Source organism: Vanellus vanellus, assembly GCF_965231255.1.
Source record: "Vanellus vanellus genome assembly, chromosome: 12".
NCBI classification, from domain to species: domain Eukaryota; kingdom Metazoa; phylum Chordata; class Aves; order Charadriiformes; family Charadriidae; genus Vanellus; species Vanellus vanellus.
The window spans coordinates 12,454,417-12,478,946 of record NC_138917.1 but is presented as its reverse complement, the minus strand read 5'-3'; the positions used below and the strand labels follow the sequence as shown (position 1 = coordinate 12,478,946).

Sequence of the window (24,530 nt, the reverse complement as noted above, 5' to 3'; positions counted from 1 at the left end):
TAAGCACAGAAACTGCAAGATAAACAATTATTTTGAGACTTTGAATAAAACCACCAGCTCAGCTCCACTGGGCTATCATGAGTGGCCGTGCCTTGTTGCTGGGTCTCCACGCTGAGTGGAAATTTAAGTTAAGAGGAAAAATGCATTGTTGGAGCCGCCTACACCAACACTGCCCTTGTAGGGGGCCGGTGCAGCGCTCTGTGGAGAGGGCCATGAGGAGCACACCCGCACCGCCGCACGGCTCCACCTCGCCTTCGGGACGGAGCCAGCGTGGAGGCGAGGTGCCGGCGGCGGTGAGGCAGGCCAGCACTGAGGCAGCCCCACCGGCCTCGGTGCCCGGGGCGACCGACCCTGCGGCACCCAGCAGGGACAAAGCGGGACGCGGCCACGACAGGGCCCGCGCTCGTCTCCGTGGCAACGGCGAGGAGGCGGCGGCTCGGCGGCAGCGTCCACCCGTCGGTCACCTGACCCGAGCCCGCCGGTCACGTGATACGGTCTCCATCGTCGCCATCTTGAAGCGGTGGCCGGGGGTGAGGGAAAAATTTTTTTTTAGTTCTTCATTAAAACCCCAGGTAAAAAGCGGGCCGGGCCCTCGGCGCCGCCGGGGCCAGCGGGCGGCGGCGGCCCGGCGGCCGGCCGGCAGGTAGGGCGCGAGGCGCGACGGCGGGTGGGCGGGCAGGCAAGGAGGCCCCGGGGCGGCGCGCCGCAGCCCATGTGCGGAGCCGCGGTCGCCGGCGGCTCCTTCCCCGGGCCGGGCCCAGGCCGCGGCCGCCTTCCTCCCCTCTCCTCCCCTCCTTACCGCATCGCCTCCCCGGCGGGCCGGCTCCCTGCCGGAGCCGCGGGCGCGGCTGCTCGCCCACCCCGCGGCGCCGGGCCCGCGGCTGGAGGGCCGCACCGGCGGCACCTGCGCGATATAAAGCGGGGGCCGCGCGGGGAGGGGCGGCCGGCGGGGAGCGCGGAGGGCGGAGGTGTCCCGCAGGGGCTGCGCTGTCTGAGGGCGGCAGTCGGCAGCACGGAGCTCCCGCTGCCGGAGTTTCCGTGCCCTGGGGAGCCGCGGTGTGATCAGAGCGCTCTCTCCGAGCGCGGGCGTTGTGCGAAGCGGGGGTTGGCTTTTCCTACACCCGGAGGCATTTCAGCCCGTCAGTGCCGCGCCGCCGGAGCGGAACGGGCAGCTCCAGCGCAGGTTTCCCCCCGGTGTGGTGTGGTCCTTTCCCTTCGGGCCCCTCTGCCATCCCCAGACCCCGAACTTCAGCCGCCGTGGGGGCTGCGCAGAGGGTGCCCGCTGGCAGAGCCGCGTGCCAGGCTGAAGTTCGGCATCATGGGAGATTGAATCATGTTTGTTCTCGGTGAAAGCGATGTAATTATTGAAACCCAGATCTTTGTGTACAGTTCTTACCATCCTCTAAAAAGCAAGGTCTGCAGCAGTAAGCAATAAACGTAATCTAAACAACGACATAACACGTATATACCATAGTTACACATCTGATAACCTACGCCGGCTGCCAGCATCCCAGATCAGTACAGCTGAAGGTGCTCTCCCTGGTTTCGTTTTTGACATAGCAGTAGAACGTGGCAGCACGTTTCTTTTATGGTCTGTCTAGGATCTTTCCTCTTAGTTTCCATGCTGCTTTCAGATGGAAAAGGTAGGCGAAATATTTGCTTATTTAGCATTACTTACAAAGTTTTAAAAGTACCGAGTATAATTCAAAGTAGCTCTATGCGCTTATAATTTTTCTTAATTCTATCTCAAATTGAAAATATTTCAAGTAGACATTATTCCTTTGAGCACTTCATGTATGTTAAATCATCTTTCCGGGGAAAAAGGACATTTTTTTACTTGTCATAATGGTTTTTAAACTTACTAGAGCCAGTATGAAACAAACAGCAAAGTATTTTTGTATAACTAAATAGAATGGTTTTCAAATAATAACCTTAAACTTCTTTTAAGTTAATATATAATTGAAGATATTACATGAAAGGGGTATAATTTTTCTTAGCCACAGAGACAAGTGTTAGTCATTCAATATACTGTGCCAAACACTTAATAGAAATAGAAGTAGAAAATGCACATCGAGACATCTACTGGTTTATATACCTGAATATTTCAGTTTAATAGTAACTCTGTGGATACAGACATAGATTCCTATTAATAAGATGATACTGAACTTGAATTAAATATGCAGGCTATTTGGTATACTTGTACATAAAATGATACTTTTTTTTTTATTTCTGTCTCTTGTAATATTCCAGTGCAGTGTTGATCATTTTCAGTCTGCTTACATAGATCCAGCTAAAGGCATAAGTCCTTAAGTAGCTTCATTTTCTAGTTATCATAGATCCAACTGCCCTATGGCTTTATTTGTATTTTATTAATTTTTCAATTTTAATGTAGATTTTAGCCATTACCAAGTAAATATTCTTCAAACTAACACTGAAAAATAATAGCATTGAAGAGAGTAATCTTGTCCATCTTAATGATTCAGAATTGACAAATATTGCTGTATTTTCAACTTGAAATATTTTACATGAGCATAGGAAGCGTGAATGATACTAACATTGCTTATATTGGTAGTTCTGATTGTAAGTTGAATAGCGAATAAAGGTAACTTGAGTAATTCTGCCCAGAATTTTTCTATAGTGGCAAAGGGGCACCACAGAACCTACTCTCTTGTCTGTCCATTTTACTGTTGTATACTAAATCCATACATAAGTAGAAAAGAGTGGATTTCGTGGGTCTTTAGGACCAGTTCTGGAAGTTCTGGATTGGCCTGTGTATTTTTCTTGCCAAATTCCACATGAAAGAACTTGGGATACATTTTCAAGCATGACTGATAAAAGAAATATCTGGCATCTCTTTATGTTCTAATTTTTATATAGTATATGAAAATACAGTATAGTATGTGAAAATACATATTGTGTATAAAAAGTATACGTGTGTATGTATAGTGGAACTTGAATAGGTGCTTTTTAGACATTTTTTTCAGAAGTAAATTTCACTGTAAGACTTTTTGTCCGGCTTCTCCACGCCTCACCCCACAGCTTTGCCCACATCACAAAGTATATTTTCATGTAAATTTATACATACTGGTTTCTAATTTAACCTCCAACAGTACCACATTATTGCCTGTGGTTTACGGTTAGATATGTTTAAAGGAAGTGTAAGTGGAAATAGTTATTGCCTTTAGCTTTCCCTCAAAACAGGAAAAAAAAAAAACTCTTTATAACTTTCGTACCAATTGATTTTCCTTACAAGTAAAGAATTGTAGAAAAAGCTATAATAAGTATTTTTTCTAGAAAATGAGATTTGTAATAAGAAGTGTGATTTGACGTTCGAATGGTCTTTAATATAGTCATAGCAAAATGACTAATGCAAGTAAATACCAGATTACTTTCTCTTCCTGACATTTCAAGGAACAAAATAAACCTTATTTTTGTAAATTATGTTGTTGCGAATTGTCGTTTGCTTTAGGAGACATCAGTGTATCAGAGTAACGATGTTAGGAATACATTTTCATAACATATCATGGTTTTTCAACAGAAATACGCCAGTTACTATTGATTGGTATATTTAAGTGTCTAGCATTCAAACGTGTAGTCCTTGTAAAGAAAAAGACAATAGCTGTAACAGTGCTAATCAGCCTATACTTGAAAAATATTTATCTTGCCCAACTTGGAGGCAGGCAGTTATAGGCTCTCTTGGAATTACTCTGTCCAGCTGTATTGAATAGCATCTTCGCTATGCACTAAATGTCCTTAAAATCTTTGGCTATTTATGTAGCCATTCTGAACGTTTTTATAAAGTTAGCGGCATTAGGCTTCCACATTTACTAGAACGGGAGAAATCTAAATAGCACTGGGTTGTATTTTTATTATTGTGCATGTATAAATTCTAATACTTTATAAAACCTTTTCTCCTAGGTATTATGGAAGAAGGAAGCAGCGTTGCAGTACTGGTGCCAAATATTGGGGAACAGGAAGCTGTGCTGATTTCTGAAACACTCATTGGCCCAACACTGCCGAACAGTGAAGATCAGAGAAAATGTAAAACTGATCCACTAATCCATGTTATCCAGAAACTAAGCAAAATAGTTGAAAATGAGAAGTCACAAAGATGCCTTTTAATAGGGAAAAAACGTTCCCATCCTAATGCCGCTGCCCAGTCCTTTGAGGCAGATGATCTTTGTGAAATCCCGACTAAAGCAATTGAGCTGTCTGTTATTGCTACTAAAAAGACTGAAGAGTTACAAGCAGATTATTTTGTGACTGAGTGTCTTCCACAAAGCAAAAAAAAGGTGACATGCTACCAGTGCAGTCTATGTAAGTTTCTATCACCTTCTCTCTTAACACTACAAGAACATATAAAACAACATGGGCAGAAAAATGAAGTGATATTAATGTGCTCAGAATGTCATTTTGCTTCTAAAAGTCAAGAAGAACTTGAATCCCACTTCCAAAATTACCATGAGAATGATGGTAAAAACAGCATCCAGACAAAAGTCCAGCAATGTGTAAATGTCGCAAGTTCATTTTTGCAAGGGCCAGTGGAAGGAAGTGTCAAATCAGGGACTGATCAGACAGGAAGTCTGGAATGTAAAGATACAAGTCAGTCTACTAACGTGCCTGAAATGGGCAGGAGAAAATGGTATACTTACGAGCAGTATGGCATGTACCGATGTTTAATTTGTCGGTACACCTGCGGTCAGCAAAGAATGTTGAAAACGCACGCTTGGAAGCATGCGGGCGAGGTTGATTGCTCCTATCCTATCTTTGAGGAAGAGAATGAAACTACCAACTTGTCAGAGATGGTTGTAACTCACACACCTCATAGCGTGGATACAGTTGTTCTTTCTTTGGAAAACAATGAACTTGATATCCATAGTGAACCTTCTCTTCAGCTTCAGATTTGCAATTCTGAGCAACTGTCATGCAAATCGCCAGTAGGAACAAATGTAAAAGAGGAAGAGATGTTAAATCAGTCTGTAGTGCATTCTCCTACTACAGAGGTTTTGGAGGAGACTGTATCAGATACAGAACAGGATAATATGATAGCTGATAGCCTACTTTCATCAGCACAGAAAATCATTAATTGTAGTCCAAATAAAAAGGGTCACGTTAATGTAATAGTAGAGCGTTTGCCAGGTGCTGAAGAAAGTGTCTTACAAAAGCCTTTCTTGATGAACACTGACATCGAAACAGAAAGAAAATTAATTTCGGAGGAGTCCAGTGTTACCTGTGAAGAACCTGATGGAGTTTATCGTTCAGATGAAATCCAAGAAGTAATAATAGGATGGAATAATGCTGAGAAGAAAGATAATGAATTAAGCTCTAATAAAAATGTAACAACTGATGAAAATGCACCTCCTGTACGAAGAAGGACAAATTCAGAGTCTTTACGACTACACTCATTAGCTGCAGAAGCTCTTGTTACGATGCCTATTAGAGCTGCAGAACTCACACGGTCTAGCTTCAGGACTCTGACTGGGGAAGATGCTGTGGATGCAGGTGCGGGGCAAGGAGAAGCTGATGGCCCATGCATGGCTCGTTCTAAAGTGGTATCCTCACTTAAGAATCCTTCAGAGGAGTTTAGTGGCTTAAACCAAGGTGAATGTGCAATAGTCGAGATACAGAAAGAAAGGCCAGAGTTATCAGAAGCACCAATTAAAATGGGCATCAGTATGTCACTGCTCACTGTCATTGAAAAACTGAAGGAGAGGACAGATCAGAATGCTTCTGATGATGACATTTTGAAAGAATTGCAAGACAATGCACAATGCCAAAATGCAAATGATGCAAATATTCCTGGAAGTAACCTAGTAGAATATATACCTAATGTAGATCGACCCTACCGCTGTCGCCTCTGCCATTATAGCAGTGGTAATAAGGGGTACATAAAACAACACTTGAGAGTCCATCGTCAGAGGCAGCCGTACCAGTGTCCTATCTGTGAACACATTGCTGACGACAGTAAGGATTTAGAGAGCCACATGATCAACCACTGCAAAACAAGAATGTATCAGTGCAAGCAATGTGAAGAATCCTTTCATTATAAGGTAAAGTTCTTTCCCATGACTGTCTATAATAGCTAAATAACCTATTTTGCTACTTTTTTAATAAGTGATGATCCCTTTTTCTGTCTGAATTTGGTCTGACATCCTGGCTTCATTGTCAGTACTATTGGGGATTATTGCCAGCAGCCCTTTCCAAATATACAATGCAGCTATAACTAGTCTGCTTTACCCACTGAAACAAACTTGCTTCCTCATGTGAGTTATTTTCCTGAGAACCATCTTACAGATGTATCAATATAATGATTTTCTGCTCACGTGTAGAAACTACAGGAAGAAATGGAAGCATCAGAGAACTTAATAGTTCAAACTTTAAACAGAGTGCTCAAACATGCCCACTAGTTGTGAGTGTATGCAGAAGTAATCGTGGCATTTGGGGGGTAACATGAGACACTTTGAAGCAGAAATTCTTTTCTTTCTTCCTCTCTTGTTGTGTTGGGCTGGATGTTCTGTAGAACTTAGATCTGAAAGATTACACATCAGAGCAGAATAATGTACTTGTGCCATTTTTATAATCTCTGTTTTAAGCATTAGTGCTGGTGAGTGTGTTTCTATGTACTCAGTTTAGTACTCAGGAATATAGCATTGATAGCATCAGTATCTAGCTGTACAACCAAAACTCTTGCAGGCAATGGTAGTGCAAATTTCTCCGTATTTACTGTTGTTTAGTCCTAGTTGGAAAAAAGGTAGAGGTAAGGTAGCAAAAGGCCTCTCCCCTCTCTTCCCCAAGCAAGTAGAAACAGGAATAACGTATTCTTAAGTCACTAGGCAATACGAAAATTGAGTCAATTTTCACACAAGCCAGCCTCTCACCTCTAATCTAATATAGCTTTTGGAGTATAGTAATTCTGGCGGAAGAACTGTTTGCCACTTGTCTATGGGAGTGGGGGAAGAAGGAAATTTATTTTCTAAATAAACACAAATCATATAATCTTCTCAGTCACTCTCATCAATCCTTTATGTTATTAATTACTGTTATTTACTTTGTTTTGTTTCTAGTAAAATTACCCGAGAGATAATCTATTATGTACATTAACGTACATTTTATAACAGTTGTCATTAAAACTTGAGTAACAATGCCACAAATTAGTGCAATATTTGAAGTGAACAGTGCATGTTTGTAGTGTATATTTAAACGTGGAAAATTGTTTTTTCAGAGCCAACTGCGAAATCATGAAAGAGAACAACATAGTCTTCCAGATATCCTTTCAACAACTACATCTAACAAACTAATAGTTTCCAACGAAGTAGATGAAAGAGAAGGTACTGTTTATATTTACACTTGAAATTACAAAAAGTCACTCATAACATTACTTCTGTTTGCAATATTTCTATAAAACTGGTTTTAAGATCTCGTTCATGCTGAAATGTTTTCATGCCCGTTCATAGCCTTAAATGTATGTTCTTTTCAGTGTGCAAAACTTACCATAGTCAGTTTTGAGATATCTTACTGATGTTTATTGGTAGGTAAGACATTTTTAGCCCCTGTAATTGGACATTGTATTTCTTCTTATGAAAAAAAAAAAAACAAAAACCTGGTATGGAGTATTACTCTGAATTTTTAAGAAAAAAAAAAAATCTTTTTTTCCTTCCTTCTACAGCTACAGTATTTTCTGAATCACCTACAATAAACAAAAGAAAGCCTCTTTTAAACTCACTGTGGTAATGTAGTTTGCTGTCAGCATATACATGCAATACCGTCTATTCTGTGTTTAGAAATTTCTGTTTGATTATGGTAATGTCCAAAATGAGTCATTTGTTTTAGCCCTAGAGAGGCAAACATAAGGCATTCTAAAAATGCAACCTGTATCTCTAATAGTTGCCAGGGTAACAGTAGGTACGCATTTTCTAAATGTTTGTTTAACTGTGTATCTGCTTGTAATTTAATAGTGTTTGTTTTAAAAACAACAGCAAAACCCAAACCCTCAATGTGTTTAGATAGTGAAATAGGGGAAAAAATAGCCAAATTTTAAAGTTTAGGAGAAAATGAGGTCTTAAAATCCTTTGAGTATCCTGGAGGCCCAATATTTATTATTGCAACTTGGAAAGCATCTTCTTGGCTGGTGAGTTAAAGTTCCTGAAAGTATTTACAGCATTTTTGTTCTGAAGCCCCAAACCACTACAAAGCAACACCGTGGTTATTAGTATTTTGCAATTTTAGAGCATTGTGGAAAAGTACTGGTAATTGTATCACCTCTGAAAAACTGTTGGCTGAACTATTTCCTTTATGTGCACATAGCTCTTTTCTGTCCTAACTATGGTCTCTTTGTTTGTTTAGGTAGCAAAACGTGCACTGTAATAGTACTTAGATTGCAGTTGAAATTTCTGGGTTCTACTCTCACCGCTACAGCTGATCACCGAGAGTGAAAGTAATCATTGACATTGATGCAACTGCTTGTGAAAAAAGGCTCCAAGCAGCATGAGCCAGGCTGGATGGCTTGAACCATTAATGATTTGACATGGCACATGTCAGAATAAAATGAGATCCTTAACTTCTGACTTCTGTTAGCTCATGCTGCCTCTTTTCCTGGCTTTCGGTATATAAGTTAGAAATGTGAAAGTTAATTACTGCATCAGCCTCAGGTAAAATGACCTTTCCCGACGCCTTTTTGCTCCCTTCAATGCAGAAGGCATTTAAATTCAGGAAACTGATCGGTAGGGCTTGTTACGTCCCTAAGCCTGAGCGCGCCATCTGAAGTCAAGGGGAGACAGAAGAAAGGCTAGAGAGTGTCTGCTGGAAGTGGGAATGATACCTGTTAAGTAGGTTTGGGTTTTTTTCTTTCAGAAGAAATAGCATAAATGTTTTAATGGGAGTGATAGGAAATAAAATATTGTTAATTTAGCTGGTTACAAATACCTGTGAGCACAGCTTGGACTATTACTTCTGACAATGTTTTGGGGTTTTTTTAAAACAAGATTTTTAAAGATGGCACGATAAAGGAATAAGTACCTTGTAACGTCTGAAACGTCAGATTTTGGGGAATACTGTATCTTTTGAGCAAGTCCTGTTAAGGTGACTGAAAATCAAGACGCCTATCTGCTTTTGAAAATAGTATGTTTAATAAGGTGGTTTTAGAGTTTATATCCTGATCTTGTAACTTAACTTCCATTAAAGAGGAGCCCCTGTTCAAGAAAACTGCCTGCTTTCAATTTAATTACTTTAGAGATTTTTTAAAAAATATTTTTTGCTCATTATTATCTTATAAAAGTGTTACAGCCATACACTTTAATTGATTGTTTACCCCACATAAAATTTAGTAATGTGGCTTGAATGAAAACAGTTCTCCTTTTAAACTTTTATTAACTTGTACTGTGGAATGTTTAAATTATTTCAGAACCAATTTATAATCAAATTGCAACACCACTGCAGTACAGCAATCTCTTGTCAAACAGATGTCATCCCTATAAAGCAACACAAAACAAAGAAGTTTATGGCATAGCATCTGTTTATGTGAAAGATGCCTGAGCTGGCATCAGTTTCATTTCTTGTTTATGAAATAGTTAGTCCTAAAAGTCTCTTTATTCATCATGGCTGTACAATAAATTAAAAGGGAGCATTATGACACTGGATATGATTGGATTGTAAATGTCTAATAATGAAGGAAGAGGGTAATGAGCAGCATTACAGGAGCACCTGTTACTGCTGCTAGAACAAAGATCTGTCATTTCCATGTTCACTTTTAAGAGACTGGATATCCTCCATCCAGAAAGCAAAAAAGGCCCCAAAACCACAAGAAATAACCCAGTGGAGGGGGTGGGGGACACGACTGCTGTTTTGCTACAGCCAGAGATTATATGATGTATTATAATTTACATGCATTTTGTTGAAGGAATAAATATAAAGTAGTGATTGGTATAAATAATTGCTCCTAAGTGTGTGCTACTGGGTGGTTAGCCACTTACGCAATAGAAAATATGTTTGCATAACGCTTTAAAAATCTCATTAGATACTGTTTGTTTTAAGCTGCCTGCCCGATAAAATACCAAATTCATAACAGCAAATACATTTTGAAGCAGTTTATTCTAAAGCTGCAGAATTTAAGATGGAAAATCCATTCAAGTAGAGCATGCAATAGCTCAGCCTTCACACAACCCAGTGAGTGTCTTTGTATTCATTTGAGGTCTTCTACATAAATGTGCATTCACAAAAGAACAATTGTAGAAATATGAATTCCAAAGTGTCAAAGTATACGATTAAGATTGTTCTGATAATTTGCATTAAAGAAAAAAATTAATGCATTTTAAAAAGCTATATGAGCATACAGTAGGAAAAATTCTGATATATTTTGCTTTAAGTTTCAATTGCAAAGAGTCCATGTTATATATTGCTTCCATATTATTTTCTATAGGAATACTAGAAGAGTGAGAACTTTGTCATGTTTTAAAGTAAAAAGTATAAAATATTTTCTGTTATCTTGGTACACACAAAATTATTCAAATCTTACTTCAGACCGTATTCAGATGGCTATTCTATTTTTTATGACATACTATATATTCTTCAGAATAACCCTCAGGGGTTATCACCCCGACCTAATTACTTTGCATCTTGAACCAAAACTGCTGGATTTTGGAGTTAAAGTGTAATTAGTGATAATTTTCACTTACTGTTTGAGTTAGCTGTATTCCCTCAGAATAATCTATCTACAACTTTTTTTTATATAATTCAGTGGCCACCTGTGGAAAAAAGAAAAGCAAAGTGAAAAGTTGAACTTCCATTTTGGATGACTCCTTCTACTGTTTTACTCTGCAATGTTTCCTTAAAAGAGTTTTACCATATAGATGCTTAGTTGTTGCTTTGGTAATGAAAAGATTCAGTCTGGGTTGCTGGAGTCCAGCATCATCAAAAGGAAAACCCAGAACAAAATTATCTTTATAAAATCCACTCAGTGTTTTGGACTCAGGAGATGGAACTTCTGTTTTCAAAATAAACTCTACAGTTCCTTCTGAGTTCAATCTGCTTGTCTCATTCCTCGCTTCTTTAGCTAAAAAGAATTGGAATTCAGGAGTTGATAAAGGAGGGGGGTCAGTCAGTTTTTATTACTCCAAATTGGAAAGAAGTTTGTTGTATTTGGACCTAAGCAGAGATGTGTCTAAAAAGTCTGCTTTCTGTCTTTTTGGGCGGTCACCTATTTCAAATGTTGAGCTGGTCTGTCTTTTCAAACTGCAAGTTGAACCGTGACAGACAGACCCTCCTCTCAGTGTGAAACGGCCCTTCAGTGCTCTTGACCTTGGGAAGCCTTTTAACAGAAGTCTTCTTCAGGATTCAGAATCGAGGGATCCCATTTGGGAAATCAGAGCTTACATTTTTCAGGGAGGGGAGTTATTTTTGGTGTGGGGAGGCACTGGGAGGCCTGGGAAGTAGATCACCTGCTGATATTATTAGACTTCTTAAGGCAGTATCCACTAAAAAATATCCAGCTAATACACCCTTTTCTGTTCCACCTAGGATCTTCTGGTGTATCCCACTAGTAGTAAATCCCTTCACAACACAAACAGATTATTAGTTTGTGCTGGAGATGCGCTTCATATGAGCATGAAGAGTTTCTGAAACCTGTTCTTGCAAGATTTGAGCTTTACTTTGTCTCCCACACATTATTATTGAATTATATATTTCTTTTGGTTTGGTGATATACTTTAGTAATGGTCTTTACCCACCAGAGAAATTCTTCAAGGATCTCTGTCAGAGTTTCTTCAAAGCTCATGTACGTAACCGAGAGCAATGGCTTGTTCAGCCAGCTAATAAGAATTTGGTGTAAAGATAAAATGAACTTGAGCACCTTACTTGCACTTGGAAAAAAAAAAAAAAGTAGAATTACTTAGGCTAGTGAAGAGGTTAGATGCGGAAAGAAAACTCTCTGATTTTAATTTGATGTTTCTTTTGGCAGTAGTGCTGATTTAAACAGCCCCAACCTTGGTGTTCCTTCATGTTTCTGCTGTTCCCTCATTTGGGGAGTGCATGAAGGCTGCATGATAGGCTGGAATGCCAAAAAATCGCCTGCATAAAAAATACCGTCCCTCTTCCCAAATGTTAATATTGTAACCCAAATCAGTTCAAATATTCAGCAAGGGAGCAGGAATAGGGCCATTTAAGTCTACACACCTACATCTCAAAAATATTCAAACCGTGCACTTGCAGGCACACATTTTCCTATGTTAAATTAGTCATTAGCCTTTGTCTCAGCAACCATTAATTTTTCAAGAGTCTCTTTCATTCTGGAAAGAAAAAATGATTATTTTTTACAATTGCATTTAGTAATTTGGAGAAGTTCCAAATTATGTCTTAACACATCTGGTCAGTATCTATTTTTTTTATCATCTTGGATCCTTCTGAAAGTATGAGTGTATGTGGATGATAAAGAGGATTTAGGTGCTTTGGGAGGTCTTTTGCTTTTCTTTTCTATGTTTGCCAGTTGGAAACTTGTCCTTTCTCAATGCCCATCTTTTCCTTTGATTTGATTCATTCTGCAAAGCAGTGAAACTGCTGGGTTCAGCAGTTCCCGATTTTATCACCTTTTGCTGTAACACAGGATTTTAACCCAATTGCAGGAAGAACGAAAATGTCTGCATAGAGAGAAAGAATGTGTTTTCCTAAAATTCTACTAACTTCAGTAAACGTTAGGACAAATGCAGAACAGCACAGTAAATAAACTATAGCTTTGTTATCTCTATGTCCACTGCCAGTTTGCTCCAGATACTTTAAAAGTATTAAATATTTATAGATATTTAAAAGTATTACTTTAAAATATTACTTCATGTTTCATAATTCGATTGGGGTGAAATTATCATCTGTGAACTTCTTACAATGCTGAATGCAACTCTAAAATAATGGATTTTGTTTCATATAGGAAATAAGTCTTCGGTTCAGAAACTGTATAGATGTGATGTTTGTGACTACACAAGTACAACTTACGTTGGTGTACGAAATCACAGACGAATTCATAACTCCGATAAGCCATACAGGTAAGCGTCTCAATTATTGCTGGCTAATTGGCTTACTTGTTTTAACTAGAAAGGTTATTTAATTGCTTATGCTATTTTGAAGATATTGTTAAAGAATTTCAATTACATAATTTTGCTGCAAATTTGAAGGAGCCACACTTGCTGGTTGACTCAAACTATGATTTTATCAGTTTTCCAGGATGAATCTTTTGCTATAGCAGACTACTGCTTGTTTTCAGTTTGAAGCATTCAGATATGGAAAGTTAAATAATTACATTGTAATATTGAACTTTGACTAATAGTAATATATTTCTCATACTCCTTGCACACTTAAGTTAGTTTTGGATTTGCTTTATTGCAAAGTGTTCTCCATTGTCATATTGCTACTTTGCACATTGGCTTGTACAGAGTATGGCAAAACTCTGCCCTTTGTCTTATCGCCAGTCCCCTCATCTTTCACAGCTTTCTAACAACATTAACACACTCACTTAGGATCAGATTTTATAACTTTTCTACAAGAATGTTACATGGATTTATATAGAAACTTTGATATCTAAAACCACGTGTAATACTATAGCTCAGGTCCCCAGCAGAAGAATAAATCTTGCATTTTTCTATTGGTTGCTGCATAAATTCCTGCAAATTCAGTCTATGCTCATTCAGTGTGGTTCTCTGTCCCTCTCTAGTGGCTAGAAAATAGATCTGAGTTAATAGAATTTTTGAGCTAATATACGTCTATCTTTTTAATGCAAATTCTGGAAACTCAACACCTTGAAATGCCAAGCTCAGCTAGGGACTTTTTGGATAAACAAACCCAGAAGACATGTTGTCTTTTGATTTGTGCATTATAATGCTATCGCATAACAGCAGCAAAAAATTTGCAAGATGTTTGCTCAAAGAGAAGATGTGGAATACAAATATATATTTTTTTCTCCTCAGAAACTTCCCTATTGCCATTCCTTGTTACTTAGTGGGGCTGGAACAGCAGATACTGTAGAATGTCTTGTATATGGTAGTTTTCTGAAATGGTGTTAGCCAGCCTATTTGATTTAGGAACCCTGGAAAATTTTCCATCAGTGATATAGACTGCTGCATACTAAATTTAAGCCTACTGATCTGGCTTGCTTTTCCTATTATTTTTTCATTAACCCCCTAGACAAATCTGCAGACCTGGTAGGATACTTAAGCCACAGCCTAAAAACTATAAACATCCGGTATTTATGGTATTTCTCCTGCTGAAACATGTATTCCTCAAGCCTTCCACAGTATCAGATAGCAACCTACTATATTGTTGCCATTTTTATAGCTGTAAACGTATTTAATTTTTTGACAAAAATTGATGGAAATTAAACTGTATAGCCTCCAGTGATGCATTTTTGCAGATTTGATACCTTCTGGATTTTAATACTGCACAATTAAGTCCTTTCAAAACTAAAGTGGGTAATCACAAGTTAAGTATCCTGCAGTCTCAAACTGTTTCATGCTATAGACCAGACTTAGTAAATATTGGACATTTTACCATTTCAGAAAAAGAAACAACTAAAGTCCTAACAAATATGCAGGGTTTTAGCTGAGCTTGATGGCTGCTGTTTGAATATGGTATGTACAGGAAGCTTGTGTGGTACTATATTGATCTTTATGAATAGCATAGTGGTTTCTTTAATACTTTGGGATCTAAGTCTAGATCCAGACCGTTTTATGTATTGTTTTTATACAAAGATATTGTGACACAAGTGAAAAAATAAAAACTTAGACAGCATCATGTGACACACTTGTCTTAGGGCACTCAAATCTAAATGTGTTGATCTTGTCCCTCACTTCTATTTCAGGTATAATGATCTGAAACTTAGACATTTTATTACTAAATAGATAGTTTGGCTTTTAAAATGTCATGAGAAACATGGCTGTTGCATTAAGTAGAACACGAATTCTTGAAGAACAAGACTCACTTCTAAATACACTGTGTTCCCTATAGCTCTTACGGTCATATTCTGCATTTGCATTACATAGCCAAGCAATTTGCATCGGGGCTGCATCCCTTCAAGTGCATCCACATCTCCCCTAGAGTTTGTGATGTTTACCAACTTCAGTAGAGGTGCACAAGGTAGATGTCAGAAAGGAACATAATCTGTACGCCTAGTGATTCATGCTCAAAGGAGGAGGCTTTTTTAGGCTGCAAAAGATTCTCATGGTCCAAAAATTGAAAATTACTGTCATCGCTTGGACTTCTGTAACTATTGTTAGTCTTTAACTCTAGCCTTTCCAGATATTCTTGCTTTCTCCTAGATTTTTATTTCTGGAATAGCGTTAGCAGTTAATTGTCAGATTAGTTTACTTGTTGTTGTCTCTTTAGATGTCGAGTATGTGACTTCGCCACCACAAATATGAATAGCTTGAAATGTCATATGAGGCGCCACCCCCAGGAGCATCAGGCAGTGCAGCTAATGGAACAGTACAAGTATGTAACAGTTCTAATTTGGCAAAAAGCTGTATAGTGGTGATTTTGTTATGTTAACATACAAAGCAGAGTTCAGATTCTATTCTCTTCCCTCCTAGATTCATTCTTTGTTCCAGTGACTTTTTTTTTTGAGAGACAGAAAGAGATTTGATGTAGCATTCCCAGGTGATGTTTATGCTAGCTAATTAAACATGTCCATGACCTCCCTCTGGTACAGTATCCAGCTTTTTCTTTCCAGAGTGAGGTGGTTACATATAAATTGCCTATTGCAGGTAGTTTCCGGACCCTGTTAATTACCAAAGCATGCTTTGAATTGTTTGGGAGCATGCGTGTGCCAAAACCATGCCGGGGAGCTTCCAACATTTAACATTATGGATTGTAAAATTCCACTACCCAGGAACGTTCTCTGGCTTTGTTTAATATCCTAGTCTAGGCACAGCCTTTGCACATACATGTTAGTTGGAATCCAGATTGGCATCACACTGCCCTAGTTAAGAATTAGTATGAATAGTCATTATGTTTAAGTGAGGTGTGTCCTTTATACTCTGTCCATAGATACGTTTGGGTTTTTTATATGTATGTATATAAGAGAAAGTTGGCACAAATATGTGCAATTGTTTGCTACTAATCTGCAACAAAAAATAAAAGCTGGGAAAGGAAAGAAAATCAGGAATATTCTGCACATTTCTTAGTGGAAGATTTAAAAGGCAATAGGAAGAATCCAAATAAAGTACATTCACATAAGTGTTTCTATTCAAGAAAATCTGCTTCAGTCTAACTTCAAAGTCCTTCCACTGCGTTTTATCCCCCAAAATGTTCCTAGTAGCACTAAGTTGTATTTGCTCTGCTCTCATACTTCATACAGTATTGTTGAGTGCTCTTAGTATTACTGAAAACCTCCACACTTTGGTTGCTGAGTCCCCAAGGAAATACTCTATCAAAAGCTGCAAGATAATTGTTTCCTCAGTAGATCAATTTAGGATACACTTGAACAGTAAAGTTTAATAATTCAACATAGGTCAACCAGTAAGGGAAATCATGCTATAGAACTGAAAGGATTCTAATACTAAACTCAATGGTAAAATAGTTTTGCTTCTCTGGGAATGTCTTGCATATACTGCAACTATACATTAACTATATGAACATAAAGTGTAGTGCATCAGGGCAAAAGCTGTTGGGTTTCTGTGTCTTTGATTTCAAATGTATGCTAAAGCAGTCAACAGCATTTGGCTCAGCAAAGTAAATCTGATAGTAAATCACCTGAGTAAATTAATGTGCTTCAGAAAATGAGTCTGTAATTAAAAGGGGATAAAAACAAACACCGAACTGTTGCTTTATTCACTGTGTTACCAACCCACTGACCAAGCTGTGTTAGTGGTGCAGAAAAATCGTATATATAAGACTAGTGGAATACATGTGCATATAGAATGGGATTAAGATTTTTGGACCTTTGTGATTTGCAAAAAAAAAATATTTTCACCTAATTTTAGCTGTAAATTAACTATAAGGTTTGCATTTCCAATGCTGCCATTATTTTGTAACATCCTTATTAGAAATGTTAAGATTCTCAACCTGAGAGTGAACTTGCCTATATTGAAAGCATCCATTTTCTTTATAAGGCTTCAGATTAGAAAGAAAAGAGAAAAATAGGATAGTACATTCCAAATCAAGTAATAGAGAAAAGTGAGCTAGAAAGACATGCCTCTTGTTCCCCAGAAGGACAGAATTATCTTGCTACATAAGCAAGGTAATGTACCGTGCCTTCACCTAACTTGTGAGATTTTTGCTGTTCTCCACAATCGTCTGCTGAGCAGAAATAGCTTCTTGTATATGATTATTTGCAAGGCGCTTAAGGACTATATCCTACTGCCATTAAGAGAAGTGGTAAAACCTTACAGAATTATAGCGTATAACACTGTTTTATGTAGGCCGCCTTGTGTTTCCAGGTTATATTTCTGAAAAGGTCTTGAAAATTTACAAAAACTTACTAGTACAGCAGTCATTTTAACAGACTTACCATAGCATAACATATTAGGATCACATTGCTTGAGTAGAAAACATCTTACTTCCATCAAGGAATGAGATAATGAGATGCATTCTTAGCTATAATTTATTAGAACAAGGTCACCTTCGATTGATCCTGGTCTTTTCCATGTGATTTGGGAAACTGAAGACTTCCAAAGTATGAGGTAGCTAAGCAAAGTAGCTTCCTCGTCCAAAAGACAGGGAGCTACTTCCCCTTTACCATGAGTGTTGTTCTGCTCTGGAGTGATGTCATGCAGTACCACTCAGCTCCTTCGTGCTGAGATGACTAATTTATCATCTTAGAAAACACTTGTAAAAAAAATTCCTCTGTTTTATGTTCACGTATGAAAAAAGTCATATCAGATTTGATCAGTCTTGGGTTATTTGTGTATGTAAACATATGCTACATCTCTATGTAAATAGGATTTATTCTTCAAGGTTTTGTTCTTTACTGTATAAGACAGTGCTTTATGGGGAAATAGAAAACTTAGTCTTGTGGTACCCGAGCTGATGGAAAACTCTATGGACAAAATTGTCACCTGTCTGAGTCTTGATCTGTGAATATATTCAAAGTCTGACTGGACACTGTCCTCGGCAGCCTGCTGTAGGTGATCCCGCTTGAGCGGGTGGATTGGATGAGGTGATCTCAAGAGGTCCCTTCCAACTTCAACAATTCTGTGATACTTAAATAAACGAACCACCTGCTGTAGGTGAACCTGCTGTGGCAGGGGGTTGGACTAGATGATCTCCAGAGGCCCCTTCCAACCCTGACCATTCTGTGATTCTGTGTATTATATGCTACACCAGGAAAGACTTTATTAGTTCAATTAAAATTATCAGTGCTAATTACACAGCTCCTGCTTGATACAGAGCAATGGCAAAGAGCTCACTATCTGTCTGCCTGATACCACACCAATGTTCTCCATGTTTCTGCAGTCACCAGAACTATTGCATTTTTGCAGTATTTAAAGGGTTTTAACAGGCCAAACAGATAAGATTTTAATTCAGTAGTTTAAGAAGTCAGGAAAAGCAAACTTAAAAATTGTCAGACCCTAAAAATAGTCTTACATTTCAGGATGAAACTGCAAACTACCTTGACCTAGTTATGAAATTGAAAAGGGGGGCCGAGGACTGACATGTTTCTTTCTGTTTACTTACCCTTCTGGAAGAACTAATCCATTACTGAACTAATAGAATTTAACTTCTAAATGTTCCTCTTTTTCCTTGTCCACTTTTTTGCCTAGGTGTTCTCTCTGTGGATATGTATGTAGCCATCCTCCATCCTTAAAGTCCCACATGTGGAAACATGCAAGTGACCAAAATTATAACTATGAACAAGTGAACAAGGCTATTAATGATGCAATTTCGCAAAGCAGCAGGTATGTCTGATTTACTTTCAAGCCCCATCATCTAGAATTCTCAAAGGACACAACTCTGATCCAAAATAAAGTTCCTGTCAAAAAGCAACAACTATACGTTTTGATATTTGTTTCGGTTTTTATTATTATTTCAGGTTTCAAGGACAGCTTCCTGACAAAACCTTATTAGAAGGCACAGATGAAAGTACAGTACCTATACTAGGAAGTTCAGACAACTTGGTGTCTTTTACAGAGTCTCTTAACCAGACTACAAATGAAATTTCAGGTTCTGATGAAAATGAAAAACCTAACTTGATGAATACCTCATGCAGTTTAGAAAAGAACTCCACTCTACCCCATATTGGCACAGAATACTGTGTTCTTCTCTTCTGCTGCTGCATTTGTGGTTTTGAGTCTACCAACAAAGAAAATCTGCTCGATCATATGAAAGAACATGAGGGTGAAATCATAAACATTATTCTAAATAAGGACCACAGCACAACTCCGAGCACAAACTAGGTGAAGCAGTAAGTTAAAGAGAGGTTTCCTAGAGTGTCTAATTTTCTTTCTTTGCTATTTTTTGCCTGAGAAACTTGCTAAAGAGAAGAATTGCAAGCAAAACTTGATTTCCCATCCTGACTCCTTGTTTCAGTAGGAGTGTAATATTTTAACAAGGGACTGATGAATCATTTAAGAGATAAGTATCAGGAGAGGGGAACAGAACGATCCATTTTAACCTGTTATTTCTCTATATGGTGCCAAGAATGTAGGATCGCTGTTTTTTTTTTTTTTCTTTTATTGTCAGGTACTAGTCAGTAATAATGCATTAGTACAGCGTGTTAAAACCCAAAGGTATGAAAGCTTTGTATCAATTGAAAGGCTTTTTTCTTCTTCCCTCTTTGTTGTTTTCCAAGTATTTCAGCAATGAACTTTTTCTACCCTCTTTTTTGAAACTAGCAACAGACCAGATAAAAATTTTACAATATGATCTCATAAACCCCACTGCCTGGATTTGGGGAGGTAGGGAGAGGGGAGGTGGGCAAAGGCACGTGTGTGCTCGCACGTACACACAGGCATTGCTTTTTTCCCAATCTATTTTTAAGGCCTTACAAACTCCAAGTCATCCTTCAACAAAGACTGCTATCCTTTCTATTGATTTAGAACAGCAGGAGCTGAGCAGCATTTTCCTAATAACTATTTGATTGGATCCTAACTAAAAAAAACTGCTATCTTTTGAATTGATAGTGCATAAAAGAACCTTTGTAATAATGACCTGCTGTTTCTTAACGATTTTCTTGATTCAGCAGAACTATTTAAAAGAAAAAAAAAAAAGCTTATCATATGTCATTTTTAATTTGTGGTGATTACTTTTCAGTATGTATGAGCAATGTTTTTTAATGAGAACAAGATATCAACAGTAATTGCCACAGAGAGATGTAGATTAAACCTATGTAGATTCCTAAAGATGTAGGTGAGTACAAAGTAGGACTTTGAGAAATGCCTACATGCTTTGGAGTTCTTCGAAATCCCACTGACTGTCTAAATTTCCCATTTGTCTGACAGAGCTGTAACTGTAAAAATAATTCACTGAAAGATAAAGCAATCTTCCTGTAGGAATTTTTTTTTTTTTTAAAAAAGGCAAACAATATTTTAAGCAAAAACTGTATCCAGTCACTTGTAGAATAAATTCTACTAGTGCACATAATATGGATTCATAAAGGGAATTGGGGATTACCTTGTTTTCTAAGAACACATAGAAATCTCTCCCTTTTAAAGCCTTTAGCTTCTAAAATTACAGTGTACTTTTTTTCTTTTACAGTTACAGCAGTTTGCAGTAGAAGACATTCATTCATCTTTGTATCAGTTTGGAATATTATTATACTGGCTAATTACCTGGCAACTTTGTAGAGGTTATTTATAAAGTTGGCTACTTAAATTGTTTGAAATATATGCTTCAATCAAGTGAAGTAGTAGTGCTTCCAAAGAAGCCCTTTAGCAGTCAGATTTAAACTTTCTAGTTCCGGCATGTATTTCTGCTTTACTGAATGGCAGATGCACAGAAGCATGCCTAGTTCCTGACATGGGGATGCAGTTACCTGGTTTTTAGTAGCTCATTACTTAAAAAATGACTTACTCTTAGAAAAAGAGTATTTTGTGGTTACTTTATTTATACATTTCTCCTAGCAGAAATAAGCTACAACTGTGAATCGTAAGAAGGTGGCACATGTAGTGTACAGTCGATTGTGCTATTGCTGACTAGAAGCGGCAAACAGGAAAAAGAAAACAAGTAGTCTTGTTACAACTTTATGAAGCAGCACAAAATCTAAAGGCCAGGGTAAAGGCACTAAGATTCCAAGTACGTTTGATGATTTTTGTTTCAAGTGATTTCCTCAATTTGACTTGTTCTTTTGAGTTAAATATCTATTTTGTTTATAAATTGGATAGCAGAAAGTACACATTTTACTTTAAAAACTGGTCAGGATATAATGTCAAAGCATTTTTGTGTCGGATATTTGAAATACTTAAATACATACGTGAAGTAAGTATACATTGTTTTCAGTTAAAAGTTATTTTTCGTATTCCTACAGATGGATTTTACATTTTAAAAAAACACGATTGATTTACCTGATCTCAAATGCAGTTAGAGATAGTAAACTTTTAATGGGATATTCATACTCTTTTATTGACACCAGTGTTTTACAGTCAGTATAGAATTCATGTGAAAATAGTACAGTATCTGGAGTATATTTCAACTTTCTCATTCAGAGATCCCATTTTTTGAAAAAATTAAAGGTACAATGAGATCCGTAGTAATGCTAAACTACCAGTCAGTATTCACAGAAACAATATTTTGCCACATTGTTATTTTTGTGTAAAGAAATAGTTATTTTAAAGTTGCTCAGCTAGTGAAAGGTAAAAAGGTGAAAAACTTACATTCATAAGCGAAGAAGGAGGTGGCAGTGAACCTAGACTTAAAAAGCAAGTAACCTCAAATCAAAATTAACAACTTCGGTGTATGCGCAAGCCACACTTGCAGCATTAAGTATAATGCACCAGGACTCACTGTAAGGGGATTACTAGGCAGGGTGCATCTATTCACAGTTGTTCTTTGCCATCTTGTTGCTTTTTTCTTTTTCACCATGTGTTGCTATAAAATAGTAGAAAGTTAGTTGCCTCTAAAATCCATTATTAGTCCTAACAAATGCCAACAAATAATTCTTTCCCATATGCACAGAGATTTTTTTAACTGTCTCCATGCTGCTTGCCATGAGTTACCCACTCACAATTCCCATGGACTTTACCAGAGTTCTGCATGTGAAGTAATTATAGACGTAGTTTTTCTGAAAGCAAATTATTCCTCAGGTTATCTGCTTTAGAAAGCCTATGGTTGGCTTGGTTGCATGTTATGTAAGGGTTTTTAAGCACATTTCAAAGTCACCAACACTGCAGTCTTCCCCTTTCTTTAAGCTTTTGAAATATTTTCAGGTCTTCTGTCGCTGCCGTATCAGATGAACAGCTATTCACTTGCTGTTTGTTTAAATTAGATTTTATTCTGTGATATGAACTGTAACTTGCAGCTTTGTTTTGAATGCCTATACTGCTACTAAAGAGAAAAGTTTGTTCATACTAGACTATACTGAAAATAGGTGCATATTTCATCTTTCTGATTTATGCTTGGCCTGGAAAAATAGAGTGGGATTCAGTCGGAGTTATTGTATTTTCCTCTTTCAGAAGCACTTATTTAATCATTTTAAAAAATGTACAGCTGGTGCTCAAAGTAACATTTGTTAAGATATATTTAATAGAAATTTACATTTGCATTTGATATTCATGGACATGGGTACATGTATTTTTTTAAGAAAAGGTATTGTAACACTATGGCACTGCTTTTATAGCCAAAGTATAAAAAATTTAGAAAACTGACATGTAAAGACTGCAGTTAATTCTGATACTGTATCTTATTAAATAGGATGACTTCATTTTATAAAATTATCCAGCACATTAAGCTGCATGCCTTAAGCTCTCTCTAGGATTGTGTTCCTGATAGACGACTGTTTGGAACTATGAAGCAAAGTCTGTAGTAGTACTTTAACTACCTTCTGAAATACTGTACAATGTTAGAATAATTTATTTTGCTTTACAGGAGTTTGTCACGTATTGACTTTAATATTGTATTTTGGTAATAAACTTTTTTTGTTAAACACTTTAGTCATTTTTATTTGACCTGTATGAAGTATGAATACAGAAAATGCAAACGCTGAACCAGTGCTTGGGGAGATGGGAATCTGTTTAAATCAAAAAGTACTTGAAATACTTTACTGCCATTTCTCACTCTTGTGTCAAGTTATTACAGTTTTAATACTCTTAATACAAGTTTTATAAAATAACTGTAGTGATTAATTATGAGACTGTCAAGTCAAAATACTTGTAAGCCTGCATGCAGTTAGGATGGGACAATGCTGAAGGACAGAACTGCTCTTTCAAAATTTGTAATGAAGCTAGTGGCAATTTTTTCCCTAATTTAAATGGAGTGAAAGCCTTAGGCAGCTTTTTTCAGGTAAGTGATTGACGCTTGCTTGTCCATCAAATAAGCTAAAACATCTTGCAACCTGATTTTAAATATACAACATGTTTCTTGACCTTGCTGGAGCTTTTCTTCCCGTTTTTTAGAAGGAAAAAAAAAACAAACAAACAAACAAACAAAAAAAAAACACCAAAAAACCAAACCGCAAATCTAACTTAGTTGCTATTGCTGGCCAAGGAGAGGAAAGTACTGCCAGAGTACCCATTGCTGGTATTATCATGGTTTACATTTACATAAACAGGCTATCTTTTTTCATTTTGTTATTATTATGGCCCTGGGCCAAATAACATTGAAGTAAAAAAAAAAAAAAGCTGGCACTACAAATGGGTTTAGATGCAACGCTACAGAGTGGTGCACCGTGCAGCTTTTTCACATTTGCTTCATTAATACTGACTTGACTTAATATTTACTAGGTAAAAAACTCAGCATTGATAAAACTAAGATGCTTTTGCCCAAAAGCAAAACTTCAGGCACCTGACAAGCTTCAAGAGTTGAAAAAAGAGAAAACCTATAAATTTTACATGCTTGCAGCACATCATATGGCTACCAAACAAAAGGTTGCAGGTTTAGACTCAAAATTTACTTAGGCAGAACTTGAGTCCTCCTGTGTTCCTAATTCACAGTAGCTCTTTCTAGAGTATTGAATGTGACAATCCAAGAGAAGACACAAGTGTAAATAGTAAAAAGAAACTGAATGTGAAGTCTCATTCAACCATTTTGTGTACAGTATGGTTTGTAGAAGTTTGACTAACATTTGTTGGGATTATGGGTAACTTGGTACTAACATGAAGACTGCTACCGTATGATCTAGATGGAACACAATGAGCAACAAGAATATTGATAAATAATACCCTTTTGCTGCTTCGGCAAGTATAAAGCCAGCATTACAGTATTATAATACAGCATTACTGATTGCTTGCTACAGTTTGATATATTTTAATTTTCATTTTATAATACCATTTTCAGAGATTAATGTCAATCTAGACATTCTGTAGTTTTTCTATATACACACAACTTAAAACATTACATCTCATTATCAGTGGACACGTTGCCTAACTAATACGTTGTTTCAGTGAGAGTATGTTGAGTAATAACTCTCA

The 24,530-nt window shown here is 37.5% G+C and overlaps 1 protein-coding gene across 1 annotated transcript; it reads left to right on the top strand.

The window, feature by feature from the left end:
• The first annotated feature begins 493 nt into the window (after positions 1–493).
• Positions 494–19,513, top strand: ZNF507 (zinc finger protein 507). The gene is made up of 6 exons (XM_082489197.1): positions 494–530; positions 3,919–6,050; positions 7,223–7,328; positions 12,911–13,025; positions 18,732–18,866; positions 19,001–19,513. Exons 2-6 carry the CDS (start codon positions 3,924–3,926, stop codon positions 19,362–19,364), a joined length of 2,847 nt encoding a protein of 948 aa, XP_082345323.1. The 5' UTR covers positions 494–530; positions 3,919–3,923; the 3' UTR covers positions 19,365–19,513.
• The last annotated feature ends 5,017 nt before the right edge of the window (positions 19,514–24,530 follow it).

Coding starts and splice junctions, on each gene's coding strand:
- ZNF507 (XM_082489197.1), top strand. CDS start 3,924: ATGGAAGAAGGAAGCAGCGTTGCAGTACTGGTGCCAAATATTGGGGAA. Junction 13,026..18,731: donor AACTCCGATAAGCCATACAG/GTAAGCGTCTCA, acceptor TTTTTTGCCTAG/GTGTTCTCTCTGTGGATATG. Junction 18,867..19,000: donor GCAATTTCGCAAAGCAGCAG/GTATGTCTGATT, acceptor TTATTATTTCAG/GTTTCAAGGACAGCTTCCTG.